Genomic DNA, 19621 nt, shown 5'->3' with positions numbered 1-19621 from the left:
CCACATTTTCACAATGCAAAATTACCCTTTTTTAGCAAAGTGCCTAGCTGTAGTTTTTTAACCCTAGCTCTGCCAGCACCTAGGGAAACCTAGCAAACCTATACATTTTTAAAAACTAGACACCCAGGGGAATTCAGGATGGGGTGACTTGACTGCCTCCCATCAGGTTTCTGTTACCCAGAATCCCTTGCAAACCTAAAAAATTGCAAAAAAAAACACTTTTCCCCCACATTTCTGTGGTGGAAAGTTCTGGAATCTGCATGGATCCACAAATTTCCACTCACCCCGCGTTCCCCAAAGTCTTCCGAGAAAAATGGTACCTCACTTGTGTGGGTCAGCCTAGTGCCCGCGACAGGAAACGGCGCAAAACGCAACGTGGACACACCTCAATTTCGCTGTGAAAAATGACCCTTTTTTGGCAAAGTGCCTAGCTGTAGTTTTTTAACCATAGCTCTGCCGGCACCTAGGGAAACCTAGGAAACCTATACATTTTTGAAAACTAGACACCCAGGGGAATCTAGGACGGGGTGACTTGAGTGCCTCCCACCAGGTTCTGTTACCCAGAATCCCTTGCAAACCTAAAAAATTGCCAAAAAAACGCATTTTCCCCACATTTCTCTGGTGGAAAGTTCTGGAATCTGCGTGGATCCACAAATTTCCACCCACCCCACATTCCCCAAAGTCTTCTGAGAAAAATGGTACTTCACTTGTGTGGGTCAGCCTAGTGCCCGCGACAGGAAACGACGCAAAACGTAACGTGGACACACCTCAATTTTGTAGCAAAAAATGACCCTTTTTAGGCAAAGTACCTAGCTGTAGTTTTTGAACCATAACTCTGCCGGCACCTAGGGAAACCTAGCAAACCTATACATTTTTGAAAACTAGACACCCAGGGGAATCCAGGATGGGGTGACTTGAATGCCTCCCACCAGGTTCTGTTACCCAGAATCCCTTGCAAACCTAAAAAATTGCCAAAAAAAGACTTTTTCCCCACATTTCTCTGGTGGAAAGTTCTGGAATCTGCGTGGATCCACAAATTTCCACCCACCCCGCGTTCCCCAAAGTCTTCTGAGAAAAATGGTACCTCACTTGTGTGGGTCGGCCTAGTGCCCGCAACAGGAAACGGCGCAAAACACAATGTGGAAACACCTCAATTTCGCTGAGAAAAATGACCCTTTTTTGGCAAAGTGCCTAGCTGTAGTTTTTGAACCATAGCTCTGCCAGCACCTAGGGAAACCTAGAAAACCTATACATTTTTGAAAACTAGACACCCAGGGGAATCCAGGATGGGGTGACTTGACTGCCTCCCACCAGTTTCTGCTACCCAGAATCCCTTGCAAACCTAAAAACATTGCAAAAAAAGCACATTTTCCCCACATTTCTGTGGTGGAAAGTTCTAGAATCTGCATGGATCCACAAATTTCCACTCACCCCGTGTTCCCCAAAGTCTTCCGATAAAAATGGTACCTCACTTGTGTGGGTCGGCCTAGTGCCCGTGACAGGAAACGGCGCAAAACGCATCGTGGACACACCTCAATTTCGCAGTGAAAAATGAACCTTTTTTGGCAAAGTGCCTAGCTGTAGTTTTTGAACCCTAGCTCTGCCGGAACCTAGGGAAACCTACCAAACCCACATGTTTCTGAAAACTAGACACCTGGGGGATTCCAGGGAGGTATGGCTTGCGTGGATCCCCCAACGTTTCCTTACCCAGAATGCCCTGCAAACCTCAAATGTAGGCAAAAAATTCACCTTTTTCACACATTTTTGTGTGGGAAAGTTGTGGCATCAGCGGGCTGACACAAATTTCCTACCACCCAGCATTCCCCCGGATCTCCCGATAAAAACGGTGCCTCACTTGTGTGGGAGGCCCAAGTACCCGCGACAGGCAAGGGCCCACAACGTAGTGAGGCGACATAAAAATTGCCTACCTCAAAACGACCTGGTTTTGCACGGGGGTCACCTGGGTTTTTAGCCCGGTGCTCAGCGACCACCTAGGGGAACCTACCAAAACCACACATTTCCAAAAACTAGACAGGGTGCAGTTGCTAACTGCCATGCTGACCTGACCAGTGTCCACACTGGCCAGGCCTAACCCTTCCCTTTCTGTACACATTGGACACCCCTATGGAAGGCCCTAGGTACCCCCCTGGGCAGGGTGCAGTTTATGTGAAAGTTAGAGCATGTACTGGTGTAGGTGACATGCTCTGGTAGTGAATTACAGCCATTTTCGTTTTTCACTATTGAAAGGCTATCTTGCCCATAGGCTAGAATGGAGAATGCTGAGTATAATGTTTACCTGCATATCTTTCCGTAGGAGCAAGATAGAAAATTAAAGTGGCTGTTTCCTTTTCTGCCCTTTCTGTGTGCCTTGGCCTGTTTGTGAATTGACTGTCTGGTTTGTGAGTGACAGGGACAGGGGTGGCCCGGACCAGGGTTCAATTCCCACCTCAGCGGGTCTTGGGCTCAATTTCCCCGGACCAGATAATTCTCACCTCGGTGCCTATTCTAATCATGGGTCTCACTCTGCAACTCTGGGCAATAGCTTGCTTAATCTCCACAATGGGCCCAAAAGTGCTAGGATGTCTGGCTTTCACCTTGGGGGTGCCCAGGAGTGGGCACTTCACAGGGAAAGGCCAGGAAGGGTTCCACAGCGGTATGTGCACAACGCCTGAGAGACCCTTTCGGGGGTGTGCGGAGCGCTATATAAATGCACTACATTTACATTTACAGTGAACAGAGTGCTCCAGGACTGACCAGAACTGGTTCTGATTAGGCCAAGGCACCTCTGCCTTCAGAGGACAAAGGATTTTGGGGTATAAGTATTGGACCCAGACTACAGAAAATTAGATCATCCTGGAATCAAGAAGGAACCTCTGCCAAGGAGAAAGCTGGAAGAAGAAGAAGAAGAAGAAGTACTGACCTGCTGTAAGGCTGACCTGCAGTTGCTTTGCTGCCAAGGAGAGGGGAAGGACTTTGCTGTGTGCTGTGTCCCCTGGCTTGAAGGAATCTCCAAGGGCCTGGGTAGAGCTGGCCTCCTGTTAAGAAGTCCCAGGAACAAAAGGACTTCACCACCAGCTTCCCCCTGAACTCTGCTGGTTGAGTTCTGCCCTTCCTAGAGTGCTTGATCCAATTGTGGAGCCTCTGGAAGTTGTGCCTGCTATTTGGGAAGCTGACCAAGAGAAAAGAAGTAAAAGATCTGCAACTTTTTCACGCACCGCCGACATAGCGAGAAAATTCCCGTCGCTGCGAGTATCGTCGCAGAGCCTGCCGCCGCTGAGTGAGATCTCTTTGCGAGTAAATTTCTACCAGAGAAGCTACGCCTTGGAATCCATACAAGTATCGCCTCACTCCCCATACAGACCAGATTCGTCGCACATGTCCGCTGCGTGCAGCGGGGTTATCGCATCGCCTCCCCAGGGTCTCAGGACTGACGCTGTTGCTTGTTCTTCGACGCCTGGGCGCCGCTAGGAACTTTTAACGCATCACCAGGTAATGTTGGCTAAAATCGACGCTAATGTGGATTATTTTGTCGCTAAGCTAAGAACTCTTTTGAAACCATATTCTTGAACTGTGTATGTTGAATTTTTGTTGTTTTGGTCTTGTGTAGTTTATATAAAAGTACTTTATTTATCTACACTGGTGTGGAATCCATTTGTGGTGTTTTCACTGTGTTACTGTGAGTGTTGGGACAAATACTTTACACATTGCCTTTGATAAGCCTGTCTGCTCGTGCCAAGCTACCAAGGGGGTGAGCAGGGATTATCTAAAGAGTGTACCCCCTTACCCTGACTAGAAGCAAGGGTCCCTATTTGGACAGTGGTACCTACCTCTGCCAACTAGAGACCCCCAGATCTAACAAACATCAAGACCTTTGGCAAACAAAAGCAAAACAACTACTATTTGCCTTTATAACTCTGCAGAAAACATTAAGCAGCAGTTCAACAAACCACCTACTAAAGGTCATGGCAGCTACATTTTTGCCACCTATTACATACAGCTCGGAAATGCTAAACACCAAGGAGTCGACAACTTTAAACATAGTCCAATTCAGATTATTCAATAAACGGCTCACAATCCCACGTCACATCTCCCAGGCTCAGATACATCTGGAATACGGTCTAAAAAACTAGATACAGGCTAGACAAGAAACCCTGGCCAAATACTACTGGAGAACGAGGGCAGCTGAAGAAAACACGTTAGCCCATCATTGCTGGAAGGAGGTTGAAAAACAATCAAGGTAGAACAAGTCCATATTTCGAATTTTAAAACAAGCTCCTTCAACATTAAAGCTCAAGGAAGCCTGGCACACACCAATGCCATACTCTGCATTCAAACAAATCACTAATGAAGAAATAAAACAACTATCACTGCACACAGATAAAGCCTTAGTGGCCGGCAAACATCATGCATGGATGGTGATGCCTACTTACAAACAGCTGAAACTGCAACCATACTTACAAGAGGGTTTCACAGATCACTATAATCGGAAACTGACCCTATTGAGACTGGGGTCCTTCACGACAAAAGATCTTACTCCAAAATGGTTACAGACCTGGTCAACCATGGATTGCCACCTCTGTGACAATGGAGTAGAGTCTCTATTACACCTACTATGCATCTGTCCAGCTCTACATAATACGAGGACGATCCTTTTACGGCCAATCCTGAAAAGAACAAATAAGGAATTGAAGAGAGGCAGTCATAAAATGTCTCAGTGGTTCCTCTATTCAATTGTCTTGCAAGACAGACAATCAAATAATTGAATTTAGCAGCAAAAGAACTTGAAATAAAGGACTCAGCGACAAAAGAACTTAAAAAGGACAGATGACCAGTATTCCATCATGCAGTCAGGTTGAGTCCTCCCCAGAGCTTCCAATCCATTCTTTTCATCTCTCCCCTTCCCCTTTTCAGCACAAGCACTTTACCTGAAGCAAGAGGCATAGACACATTTATAATTCATTTTAAAGACCTCTGGTTGAGGTATTTTATCACAAAATGTTGGGACTTGGAATTACTTACATTACGTGTGGGGCACTATTAATTAAAAAAATGCTTTAATGTAATTTTAATCAAGTTTAACCGCATTACACTGTGTAGCTCATGGTGGTATGTTCCACCCTTTTATAATCTTAAGAAATCAAATAAAAGTATATTTGTTCATTATTCCAAATCGCAAAATTGCTTTCAGGCTCTCAGGCAGCATTCTTTTGGGATTCTAGGCTTGAACAAAGCTTACAAAGGCCAATGCAATGCCATAACAGATCACTCAGCTGCCACCGTTCCTAAGTAAGCCAGGCAAACCGGCTATGATGTGGTCAGAATGGTACAGGCTAGTCAAGAGCCATTTTGTGGCCATTGATGCCATGGTTTATGCTCAAGCTCGTAAGTTTGCTATGCTATTTAGGAATCTGGGACAGGCAGGTGATTGCAAGACTCAAGAAACAGTTTTCTGATGTGCCTAACATTATGCAAGAGCGCCATCATTTCTGTAAACAAAAGCAAATGGAGGGTAAGAAGGTTGCGGAGTACATTTCAGTGTTAAGTGTTTTGGCAACTACATGTGGTTTTGTCCCTTTATCAGATGCCTAAATTAGAGATCAATTTGTATTTATTATTGTATCACAAAAAATTAAGGAAAGATTACTGAGCTGCAAAAATCTATCACTATCTGAAGTAATTGGCTTGGATCAGGTATTGAAAGGTCAAGTATCTCTACTAAAGCCATGCAGGCGGATAAAGACTCAGAAATCTGTGTGGTTTCTTCAGCAGACGCAGAGCCAGAGGTAGTGCTATGTATGGTTAACACGAAGGGAAAACCATCAAAATCTATGTCAAAAAAAGGATCCACTTTTTGTTATAGATGTGGGCCACATAGTCATTTGAGCAATTGCACAGGGTGTCAGTCTGGCAACAAGCGTTGCTTGAGTTGTAAACAGTTTGGACATTTTCAGAATGTTTGCAGGAGTAATAAGAAGTCAGTAAGGGTTAGTGGTGTTGACACAGAGGTTGATACATGTTTAGATTCCCTCAATAACATGGTTCTAACACTGGATTGTGATGATGGGTCCAGAGTGGTTAAAGGCCCATTATGTTCTGCTACCATTGATAACATTGCTTTACAGGTCATAGTAGATTTGGGATCGCCTATAACTATCCGAAGAGAAGCAACCTTTTATGACAAATGGGGAAAGGATTTTACTTTCTAGTGGGCGGATGTGAACCCCAGGACAGAAATTGAAATGAATGGGCATTTGTTTGAGAAAAGTACAATATTTGGGCAGAGAAACTCACGCAAAGGTGTACGTGGCTGTTAAAAGAAGTAATATCATTGGTTGGAGAGATTTGGCACACATTGGCTTGTATTTGGTTCCTGGAGGTGAGAATCAGATAAGGGTAAGAGATTTGTCAATTTGCAGTGTGGATAGAGTGGATGGTTCTATTAAGGGTATTTTAGAAGAATTTCAATCTATGTTTAGTGACCAGGTTGGGTTAGCTAAGGACGTGGAACATTGAATAAGGTTGTTACCTAATGCTCAGTCAGTTGCACACAAAGTATGTGCTGTGCCTATGAGTGTCAGGGAAGAGTTAAAGGTCACTTTACAAAGTTTGTGCTCACAAGGAATCATCCAGACAACGGATTCATCGCAGTGGGTGGCACCCATAGTTGTTGCATGGAAAAAGTCAGGAGAGATCAGGCTTTGTGCTGATTTACATGCCTTGAACAAAAATATTGTCGTAGGCTGCCTCCCACTGCCCAGAATTCACGAGCTATTGGTGAATCTCGGGTAGCTAAGTTGTTTTCCCTGATTGACTTGAGTTCAGCTTATCACCAAGTATCATTGACGACTGAATTTTAGGAGTTGACGATGATTGTGACACCCTTTGGTGCCTATACATTTTTGAGACTTCCGTTTGGTCTATCTTTAGCAGTCAGCATGTTCCAGATACCTATGGAAACATTATTTTAGGGCACCAAGGGGGTACAAGCCTATCTGTATGCTAACCTGATACATTCAGAGACCTTGGAGGAACATAACGAGATATTGAGGGAGGTCATATCTATTTCAAAAGCATAAGATATGACTGTCAGGGCAGACAAGGGCAAGTTTGCTGTGAGGGATTTGGACGCACAGCATCGGATGCTGACATAAAAGTTCTCAGTGATTAGAGCAATTAGCGATGCTAAAGCACCCATGGATAGGGATACTCCCCACTCGTTTCTGGCATTGGCAGGATACAATGCCAGGTTTGTGCCTAATTATGCCCAAACAGTTGAGCCATTACGTACTTTACTAAGGAAGGGTCAGGTGTTTAAATGGTCAGAAGATCTAGAAAAACTGTTTGGAAAGGTGAAGGAGTTAATCATAACTGCTTAGGCCCTACATGCATTCGGTGAGCATTGCACGGTATTTATAACTGTAGACGCTAACGTACATGGTCTGAGGGCGGTGCTCAGCCAGAGGGTAGGTGGTCGAGAACAGACAGTGGTGTTTGCATCAAGGTCCCTGAAGCAGTTTGAATGTCAGTAAAGTACAATTCATCGGGAAGGGCTGTGGAAAAGTTTAAAATGTACATTTGGAGTTGCAGGTTTGTGTTATATACAGATCAAAAGCAACTGGTTTATATTTTTAGTAGGGAGAGCAGCAATAATATGTCATCCAGGCTTACAAGATAAATGTCTAAACTACAACAATATCATTTTGAGATCATGCATTTTTTTTGGGGGGGGGGAATTTACGGGCAAATTATTTCTCCAGAATGCCAATAGAAAAGGATGATGAGGAAGATTTGCAGGGGGATGATGTTGAGTGTGTAGTGCTGGTGGATGCCATAGCAGAGTTTGGGTCAGTTATAACTGAAAAGGATCGGAGGGAGGCTTGCTGAAAGGTTCAGATTCTGATTAAGGTGGGCAAGTATATTACCCATAAGTGGCCAGAGTCAAGGTGCTTAACTGGGGATTTGAACATTTTTGCACAGATAGAAGAGGAGTTATCGGTAGAAAATGACTTGGTAATGCAGGATGATCAATTTTTTCCATCTACTGATTTTCGTAGTACACTCATAAGGGAAGCACATCAGGGATATCTGGGTTCCACAAGGACTAGTATGAAAGTAAAGCAGCATTATTGGTGGCCTGCTATTGAAAACAGCATTATTGGCAGCCTGCTATTGATAGTCAGGGTAAAATATTGGTTGATAAATGTCTGGAATGTTTAATGTCAGATAAACATTGGAAGATACTACAGGTGCCTTTTCATCCAACTCAATTTCCAAATGCGGCATCGGAAAAGATTGGTTTGGACTTCTAAGGTCCATATACAGTTTTGCCCTCAGTTATGAAGTACTTAATCCTAGCTTTGGATTATTTCTCGAAATGGATGTATTATAGGACACCAGATATGAATACTAACATTGAGTTCCTGAGAAAAATGCTTTTAACTGCAGGTGCTCCTAAGGTCATAGTCACAGATTTATACGCATTTTGTTTCAGATCATAATCACACAGGACTTAAAACACCTCAAAGGAGGCATTATACTCACCCAGTTCAAATGGTTCAAATGGTTTGGTGGAGTGGGGCAACAAAATGATGAAGGACGGTATAAAGACTGCCAGCTCTTGAGGTTTGGATGTGAGGGAGTTCCTTGAACAGAAGGTGAGGAATTATATTATGTTACCACACTGCACCATGGGGTTACTGCAATTGCTTTGTTAAGGGTCAGGGAGGTACACACACCTTTATTCCCGTCATGGTTGGGTGAAATGAAAACTGTGAACTTAAATGATATGTCTAGCACTGAAAAAGTATCATCTAAAGTGGTTGAGAAACAAATCACTATGAAAAATAATTTTGACAAAAAGTGTTGTCTTGCTGGCAAAGACAGGTCAGTTGGTGAGTGGGTTTTAATTAAGAAATGCAATGCAATTTGTCTTTTGTTAATTGCTGATTATTAAGGGGGAGTGATGTAGTATGATGATGTTAACGTGGGGTGATTTGGAATGTCTATGTAATGCATAATATTTTGTTTTGACTGTATCTAGACTAGTGGAGGAAGGGGTTTCAATGGCAAGTGTCAGTTTCTGTCCGACCTCTGAGCCCATGCTGTGGGTGATGTAAGACGAAGAATAAACTTCAGAAGAAGATCAGCATATGGTGTATCGTACTTATTCAAGTTACAGACACTGGACACCATGCAGTAGGACCTTAGTCAAGTTCATTCTAAGCTAGTCCTATCCCTAATTCCAGGAAAGCCACACACTTGGTGGCCTGCTGTAGGCTAGACTTGCTTTGTTTTCCCATCACAGTGGAAAAAAGAATCTCACATGCAACCTACTGACAGCATTTAAATTAAACAAACTCTGGGGCATATTTACTAGCAAGTGGTGGAGTGTGATGTTAGCATAAAGCAGAGCTCTGCTGCTTCCAAAATGCAGGGCTGCTCTGTATTTACAAGGATAGGTTGCAGCCCTGCATTTCCCTCTGCGCTGTTGCTAATTTTAGCTTCCTAGCGCCAATACAGGCAGCCTTGCACCATAGTGCAAGGGTGTTTGCGTTGTAGGAGAAAATTGTTTACGTGTAGGAAGGTGCCCCATCCTGCACCTAAACAATCTGAAATGGCATTTTGAAACTTATATGAGTGCTGCATAATGCAGCACACATAGACGTTGGAATATGTCATTTTTTAAATTTATTGTTTATGTGCAGGAAGGCTCACCTTCCTGTACAGAACAATCAATTACCTTTTACTGTTTCTTTGTGTTCTGCACAACGCAGCACACATAGAAACATCAAAAATAAGGAGCAATTAAACATTTCTCCTGGTTGCGCATGTTCAAGACAGGTTTTCCCTGGTCTTAATTTTGGCACTGCCCCATATTTACGCTGCACTTGTAAATATGGGGCAGCATTAAAATCAATTGGTGTTGCAGTGGAATGCCACCGCAACACCCATTGCCCTCTCCTTTCACGCTAAGTATAGGGTTAAAGGGTGCCTTATTTACAAGTTAGCATTAAGCCACATTAAGTGGCTTAACCCTGCCTTGTAAATTTGGCGAAGTTTGGGTCGGCACCATAACATCATTAAAAGTGACGTTGTGGTGGCGATAGGGGCTTGTAAATATGCCCCTCTGTAACTAATATGTTGTTCAGAAATGCACTGGTGTTTTGATTGTACCCCTACAGGATAACAAACATTCCAATTAATTAGAGATTTATCTCGCATACTTAATAATGTATTACATTTACAAGATAAAAACATTTTAAACCATGAATTATGGTATCACTGTCCAGGTGAAATAACATAAAGATGAAGCTATCTAGAGAGGCCTATTTTACTTTAAATCCTCACACTTACTCTGTAACCTTTGAGACCAGGGGTTGCAAGGGCAGTACCAGGGGTTCGCAAGATGTAAGCCAGGGATAGCAACTGCTACCCGGAGCAAGAGTAAAATTACTTCCATATCTTAAGTGACAGCTCGGTCAAATGGAGCCTGATATTAAAGGATCCTCTACTTAAATAAAGTTCTGTGTTACAAACTGCACGTCACTTAACTGGAGTTAAAAGCAAAGTACATGTAATTTACTGGTTCATAGAAGTCAGAAATAATAGGCTAGGTCTGCTCCAATATCTTCCCTTAAGCAGAGGAAAATAAAGAACTGCACCAATCATTTGAGGTTGACCATTACAAACTTACTTCACCATAAACAATTAAAAGTTATGTATAACTTGATATTGTTTTAGGTAGTTGGCATGCAGGGCCGGACAGGCCTTTTATTCACAGGGTGTTTCCCCAGTGGGCTGGAGCACTTGGAGGCCCTTTTTGAAACTCCAGTGCTGCTCCTGGTGCCTCTGTCACTATCATGAGCTCTCCCTTGTTAATTGCAGCAGGGCTGGGAAGGCTTCAAGTGAGAGAGAAACAGAGGAGGGCAGGGGGAAGATAGATAGGAAGAGATTAGAGAAAAAGAGAGAGATGTGATTAGGCGAGAAAGAGAATGGATGGATGGGAAAAGAGTGCACAAGGAGATAAAAGGAACGGGCTGGTTTGAACATTTTTGTCATGGCTACTTTTGGTTCCCTAGTCCACCCCACTGGAATGCCATTAATGCCACTCAAGTAAATTTGTTAGTAAATAAGAAAGTCTTACCAGTTTTAGCATGTTCGCTGGTTTTGGCTTCACATTCCGTCTTAGGTTATTCATTAGGTCAACAATTTCTTTTTGAACACGTTGGTTCATTGTGTCAAACTTTGCTAATAATTTCTGAAATAGATAATTTCATGATAATGATTCACCAATTGGATGTCAGTGGCAAGGTGTTAAATTAAATAATGAGGCTTGAACAAAGCAATATTACAGTTTCAGATAGTTGTAATCCAATGGTGTTTCCTCAAATGGAAGTTTAGATCTCCAACCTACACTGACACATGTAGGCCGAGATGTGAAAATATATGAATATAGCGGGAGGTGGAAAAAAGCTTTGCATACTTAGCCACAACAATGTACATGTTAGATTTGTGAGTATGTTGTTATACATGTAATTGCTAATTTCAGTTATTTGTTACAATAAATTAAACTCTTTCTTGACTCTATTCAAAACTTTTTGACTAGAATGAACTGTATTGTTTCCTTGCAGGAACACAGATGGAAAATAATTTTATTTTGATTTTCATAAAACCCTCACCCACCCGGGTTTCCTCTTGGTAGCATGCTTCATCATTGGGTCCATACCTTCCCTCTAGGGACAGGGGTGTGCTACTACCAACAAATACGCGAGAACACTGAATAATAAAATACAGGGTGTCCCTATACACTTAACCACTTATGACAAATCAGAATGGAGTGGTTCTTTTTCAAAAGTAATGAAAATGTTAAAAATACCAGATTAGTGGGTCCAAAAACAATTTTGGGAACAATGCAAGTTTACCAACTGTGATTCAAAGAACGTTATATTCTTGATCACAGGCCCCTGCAACCTTTATTATGTGGGCATGACATCAAGGAAGGTGAAAACACATATTTGCGAACATTGCAGCAACCTAAGGTGCCAACGCGTGACAACTAAAATGACCTCTCATTTTTGGGAAAAGAAACACACTCTGAAGGATTTGAGATGGACTGTTATTGAACTGATTAACAATGAAGCTGGCCTTCATGAAAAGGAGCAGAGATGGGTCTATAGACTCAAATCACATGACAATGGATTGAATGAAAATATACTGTGGGGTCAGTTTACTTAAATACAGCACTCTTTCATCAACCCAATAGCCCCTGATATTTTCCTTCCTCTGCATCTGTTAACATCTGATCAGGCATCTTTTCATTACATTTCACTGGGTACATCGGCTCCCAACTTAAGGGTGTTCATTATTGTCATCCACACAAATAATCAAACCCTTGTACCAATGTGATTTTCTTTATTTTTTTATAATTTGTCTGTTAGTACTACCTGCAGTACTTTTGTAAACTAACAACATTGTTTTGTGGGCACATTAAGCTAACAATGCCCTTATTTTTCTTAACCTTGATCCACGGCGTTGGGTGTAAACGCCTTTGGACTCGGCACATGCACACTGTTGAGAATCCAGAAAGGTCACGAAGGATTGATCCTGTGTCCCCTCATTTGTCAATAAAGTTATTGACATTAGTGGCTTTTAACCCACCAGTATACTTCTAACATCCTTTGGTGTCACTAATAGTTTTGTGCCCATTCCAGCAGTTAGATCAAATGCTTCTTTTGAGTGCTCAGATAGTACACTAGGGTGCCAATTCCGATCCGGTAAAAAAATTCCCCGTCCGACTCGTATCCGGATTTTTTTCCGTCCGAATCGTCAAAGTAGCGTACAAACTGCCAAGTACGATTCGAACGGAAAAAAGTCCATACGAATCGCATTGGGAAGATTTCCCCACACGTCCTCGGGTCGGGAAAAGTCACCGACACGTCCCCGGGCGAGAAACCCACCGTGCGGAAAAATAAAGTCCGACTGCGCAAGTACGATCCCTCCCGTCCTCCCCATTTCACAACCGTACGCAAAAAACACCGTCCGAACCGAACTCCCATAGCAACCATGGAGACATGTGCCCGCATACGCGCCGAACACCCCACCACCCCCCGCCCGCGTATGTACGCCCCGAACCCCCACCCGTGTATGTACGCACCAAACACCCACCCGTGTATGTACGCCCCCGAACCCCCCCCAGCCGTGTATGTACGCACCGAACCACCAGCCGTGTATGTACGCCCCCGAACCCCCCCCAGCCGTGTATGTACGCACCGAACCACCAGCCGTGTATGTACGCACCAAACCCCCCCCCCAGCCCTGTATGTACGCACCGAACCACCAGCCGTGTATGTACGCCCCCGAACCCCCCCCAGCCGTGTATGTACGGACCGAACCACCAGCCGTGTATGTACGCACCAAACACCCACCCGTGTATGTACGCCCCCGAACCCCCCCCAGCCGTGTATGTACGCACCGAACCACCAGCCGTGTATGTACGCACCAAACACCCACCCGTGTATGTACGCCCCCGAACCCCCCCCCAGCCGTGTATGTACGCACCGAACCACCAGCCGTGTATGTACGCCCCCGAACCCCCCCCCAGCCGTGTATGTACGCACCGAACCACCAGCCGTGTATGTACGCACCAAACCCCCACCCCAGCCGTGTATGTACGCACCGAACCACCAGCCGTGTATGTACGCACCAAACACCCACCCGTGTATGTACGCCCCCGAATCCCCCCCCCAGCCGTGTATGTACGCACCGAACCACCAGCCGTGTATGTACGCACCAAACACCCACCCGTGTATGTACGCCCCCGAACCCCCCCCAGCCGTGTATGTACGCACCGAACCACCAGCCGTGTATGTACGCCCCCGAACCCCCCCCAGCCGTGTATGTACGCACCGAACCACCAGCCGTGTATGTACGCACCAAACCCCCACCCCAGCCGTGTATGTACGCACCGAACCACCAGCCGTGTATGTACGCACCAAACACCCACCCATGTATGTACGCCCCCGAACCCCCCCCCCAGCCGTGTATGTACGCACCGAACCACCAGCCGTGTATGTACGCCCCCGAACCCCCCCCCAGCCGTGTATGTACGCACCGAACCACCAGCCGTGTATGTACGCACCAAACACCCACCCGTGTATGTACGCCCCCGAACCCCCCCCCAGCCGTGTATGTACGCACCGAACCACCAGCCGTGTATGTACGCCCCCGAACCCCCCCCAGCCGTGTATGTACGCACCGAACCACCAGCCGTGTATGTACGCACCAAACCCCCACCCCAGCCGTGTATGTACGCACCGAACCACCAGCCGTGTATGTACGCACCAAACACCCACCCGTGTATGTACGCCCCCGAACCCCCCCCCAGCCGTGTATGTACGCACCGAACCACCAGCCGTGTATGTACGCACCAAACACCCACCCGTGTATGTACGCCCCCGAACCCCCCCCCAGCCGTGTATGTACGCACCGAACCACCAGCCGTGTATGTACGCACCAAACACCCACCCGTGTATGTACGCCCCCGAACCCCCCCCCAGCCGTGTATGTACGCACCGAACCACCAGCCGTGTATGTACGCCCCCGAACCCCCCCCAGCCGTGTATGTACGCACCGAACCACCAGCCGTGTATGTACGCACCTAACCACCACCCCACCAGGGAATGTACGGACCGCACCCCCACCAGTGCATGTACGGACCGTACTGACGCCAAAAAAACACGTACTGAACCCGGACAAACCATATTTACACAAGGAGAGTCAAGTAGAGTTTCCCCACACCACCAAACAGGCCCAACAACCCCACAAACATCACATACACTCACCTGCAACTGCCAAACTGCCAAACAGAGGCCCAAAACTCAATCACTCCTCATAACACACCCACACAAATTTCAAACACAGCCACACCCACAAATGGACCAATAAAAATGGACCACACACACAAACCATGAGCCTTTGCAACAGACCCACTGCTGCCAGAGCCCACAGACGACCCACACCACCATACTTGAACCTCACACTTGCATACCTTCACACAACCACCTACACAAACACCCCCTCATCACATTCACACACACACCTCCACTACCACACCCACACACCCACAGCCATCCACACCCACACCCCCACAACCACACCCCACGCCATGTCCACCACCAAGAATCCAAAGTTCACAAAGGAGGAGCTGGAGATCCTTGTCGACGAAATCCTCAGAGTCGAGCCACAGCTCTTTGGGACATTGGTCAGACAGACCAGCATATCCGAAAAAACCGCCATGTGGCAGAGGATCGTCGATTCTGTGAATGCTGTTGGGACAACCAGAAGGACCAGGCACGAGTGCCAATCCAGGTGGTACGATCTGCGGAGGACGGTCAAGAGGAAGATGACTGACAATCACAACCAGGGGAACATCACTGGAGGAGGGCCGCCCCCCAGACCGGTACAATACCATCCCTGGGAGGAGAAGGTGATGTCCACGCTGGCGGTGGAGGGACTACACGGACTGCCAGGACTCCCAGACCCTGGTGAGTACACAAACAACTCACCTCACATGGGGGGGATGCCATACACAATCAATCATGCATGCCACCCCCCCCAAGCCACCACCGGACACAACAACACTCCACAAACACACACATGCCACTGGCACCTCCATGCCCCATGCATCAATCAGGGCCATGCCAAGTCACAGGCCACACAAAACACCAACACAACACAGGATGTGGTCGATGCTGGGAGTGGGGGCAGCAAAACTAACATTGAGCAACTCACAAGCACACAACAATGCCCTCAGCCCATATGGCCCAGGGCACAGCCATACAAACTGTGTGTACCCACACAGTACTGTCTTGCCTGCAAATGATGGCTGCCATGCAGGATGCCATGGGTCTGAAGGCACAATTTGCACATAACAGCAGACAATGAAGATGCATCGCTCTGATAGAGTCTCAGCACACACCGCCACAGCAGCAGCCTACACTCAGACACACTGCCCAATGGGTGCCCGGAGAACAGGGACTAACTCACATGAACAAGCCAATGGCCATTCAAAGACCGGCTAACTGTGTGTGCCCAGGAAGCTGGCCTGAGGTGACAGAGAGTGACAAAGAGAGGGAGGGAGAGGGGGAATGAGAGGGAAGGAGACAGAGGGGGGACACAGGGAGACAGACAGAGGGAGGGAGTAGGGTGACAGAGGGAGACCGACAGAGGGAGGGAGGAGGGTGACAGAGGGAGGGAGGAAGGGAGACACAGGGAGACTAAATCACCCTTGGGTGGTGTGGCCATGTCCACTCGTCAGCCGGTGGACTGTGTGCATGCAGACCAGGTCTGGCAGTGCCTCAACCCCCCCTTCCGTAGATGAAGACCGGTCCATGTGTCAATCTGTGCACGAGTCCATCCGTGCTGCAGGCACAGACCTAACCACACACCCAGTATACCCACCCACCGTGTCGGTAAGAACCCTGTCACAAATGCTTCAGTCCCCTACCTGCAACATCAAATTGCCTTGCCAAAACACCATTTGGCCACGTACAGTGCAACACGTAAGGCGCCTCTGCATGGCTCGCTACGCCCGCACACCACACTGCTGACTGTGTACCCAAATAGATGCATCAACTAAGATTGTGTCTCACACATGCGTAAAGCCCTGACAGCTGTGGCCAAGGGACATAGCCATGCACAAGTGCACTGTGAGAGGAATGCAGGACAGATCCAACTACCCAGAGGAAGAGTGCCAAATCAGAAATGCATGCAACATGGATGCCACATGTGACACTGTTAACATTGTCTCTCTCACACACAGGTCAACGTCGACGAACACCCCCCAACACTGGGGGGGAAGTCACACAGGACCAGGCTCCGCGGGATGATGACCCCACCGCCAGCGATGACTCTCACCACTCCGTGGATGACCCAGACCAACCTGGCCCCTCTGGTGTCCAACCACCTGCAGCACCTGCGTCAGGTACAACTGTGCCAACCACCACCCCCATTCCTGCCACATCCCAGGAGACGTCCAGGAGCCCTGCCCGCACACGACCACCCAGCCAGTCTGCCCAGGAGGGACACGGTCCTCCGGGCACCCAGGAGGAGGCAGGCGGCAACGCAGATGCCATCCCTCAGGGGTCCCGGAGACCCGATGCACCCACAACGGCAGGCCAGGTGCACGTGGGCAGGGGTGGCGGGAGTGGAGGACGGCGGAGGCGCGAACCTGACCAGGCAGCTCAGGACCCGGTAGTGTCCCAGGTCAGCAACATCCTGGATACATACCGGCGTGACACCAGGGGCATGGACCAGATTGCGTCCACCCTCAATGACATCAAGGGGACCCTCCAGGAGATGAAGACCCTGCAGTCCCAGCAACATGCCTGTCAACTGCAACACCAAGGAAGGATGGAGGATAGACAGGCTGAGCTCGTGGCGGTGCAAACCCAAATGACCGGTGTACTCCGTCGGATTGCCGACAACATGGGCAACCCTCCCTGTGGCACCAGGCGAAGGCCATTACCAGACACAGGGAGGGATCAGGAGGAGGAGGATTCATCCGACGGAGCGTCACAGACATCGTCACGGACTGCTTCCGAGGGTCCCCGCAGGAAGGTGGGTCGTCCACGAAAAAGACTGTGAGAGTCAGCAGAACATCACCATCTCCCAGGTCACCTGGCCTGGCACCTGGCCCTCTGGCCCAATAGCAGCACATGACATTCTCTGCCACATGGACTTGCTGGTCACTGTCTGACCTATGTTGACGAAGACTGTGGCATGGACTCTGACATTTTGCTACGACAAGGATACCAACTCCCCCAGTGAACTTTGGATTCTACACTCCCGCTGTGCACCTCTTGTCATCCCCACAAACCCGTACCCCACCACAAATAAATTAATCACACTTACAAGATGATGCCGTGATTCTACATTATTACAATACATGTGTGTGTCGTACAGTCAAAGCATGCCTGATCTCAGAATTAACTCCAACCATCCAAACCGTGGGGTCGCAGTCTTGCCCAGGACACACATGGGTCCCAATGTCTCATCTGATACAGACATGGAGTACCAAACTCACCTGTGCTGGGCCCAACCAGCTGAGTGGTTCCCGCACAACTGTGGCTACAGACACATTCAGGGGAGCAACAGTCATGCGCAGAGGTCAGGGATCATGTGGAGTGACCTGGCTTGCCGCTCCCAGGTATGTCTAGACATGTGTCCCTACAATGTGCAGCATGCTTGCGTCAGGCGGATGTTGAGAATGGTGGCTAGGCCAAGGTTGGATGCATGGAGATGCCAGAATGCAGTTTAGGATCACTGTGCCACATGGTTGTGTTGGGGTTGTGGGCTGCATCATGAGTGTGGGCGTGGATCTAGAAGGTCATCCTGCAGCTGGCTGTGAAACATTCCCCCCATCCCGTTAGGACGTTGATGTGGCCTGGTTGCCCGACGCAGTAGCAGAGCTGTGCAGATGCACTCCGGATATGGACAAGTACCATGGGAGTCGTGAGGCACATGTCCGTAGACTGCAGGGTAGGATTCTACACAGATGTTGTAGTTTCCCTGGGGGATGGTCTCTCTTGCCTTGAGGTGGATGGAACTGTGCATCTTGTGCATAATACAGTTCCCACTCCCTGACAAACCCCTAGCATCTTGTCACTCTACACATAGACACATATGCACCACCTATGAAAACTATGCCAGACCTGCGGCACGCACAGTGGCAACAGGGCACCATTGACAGGGAAGAGGCACCTTGGAGACAGAGGGACAAATTTATTAGTCATGTGTGTTGGAATGACAATGATACTCTGTCAACACATACACAGGTCATGTGGATGTACATGTGGGAGCAACACTGGCACCCCCCATTGCAACACAGATGCTGGCATCCCATTGACCTGGCACACAAGTGACGGATAACAGCTAAACACCCCCTGCTGCCACGGAGAGGCCGCTATACACCATTGAGGCCCTGATGGGGCAATCACACACCATGTCAACCCGGTGCAACCTGTATGTTTCCGAGGCCAGTGTTACACACAATGATGGCCTCATCACAATCCCCAATCCCCTGCCACATGACAGTCACCAAGTCTGAGCATGGCTCCAGGTGAAGCCTGCCCCATGTCATGTTCCCCATGTAGGATCACCATGTATGCAAATGGAACACACATGAACCGGAGAAGTGCACACAGACTACAAACAATTCACACACCCAAAACGACGTGAGGCATCCCTTACCCTGAGGAGATTTCAACACTTGCCCGTGCATGTGACGCTGAATCAGCACATGTCGCTGTGTTCATGAGGAGTAGCAGGAGCACAACAATGCCACCAGCAGACAGCATGCACATGGACCTGTGGAAGAGAGACACACAAGGATTCAGCACAAAGGAGCACATCCGCAAGCATGTACTTAACACGTATCATGTTGTTAACATGACAGGTGACAATGATGACCCTCAGACAACATCCTTCCATTGCGCCATCACTTGAGTGACACTTCAATACACACCACTGACTCACTTGGCAGACATGCAGATGGACACACACATTGCAACACATGCCACACACGGCCCAATGCGTGCACACTCAGACACTGGAACTCACCACT

General features: G+C 47.5%; 1 protein-coding gene across 1 annotated transcript in view; it reads right to left on the bottom strand.

Moving 5' to 3' along the window:
* Nucleotides 1-19621, bottom strand: part of LOC146816610 (cysteine-rich venom protein-like) — a 738882-nt gene that overhangs the window by 370206 nt on the left and 349055 nt on the right. The window contains exon 4 of the mRNA XM_085609142.1: nt 11144-11257. Within this exon, the coding sequence (XP_085465268.1) occupies nt 11144-11257 (114 nt within the window). The remainder of the gene's footprint in view (nt 1-11143; nt 11258-19621) is intronic.

The sequence above is a fragment of the Triturus cristatus genome, chromosome 6 (genome assembly GCF_964204655.1).
Source record: "Triturus cristatus chromosome 6, aTriCri1.1, whole genome shotgun sequence".
NCBI classification, from domain to species: domain Eukaryota; kingdom Metazoa; phylum Chordata; class Amphibia; order Caudata; family Salamandridae; genus Triturus; species Triturus cristatus.
Note: the sequence above shows the minus strand (reverse complement) of the source record. Positions and strands in the feature narration are given on the sequence as shown.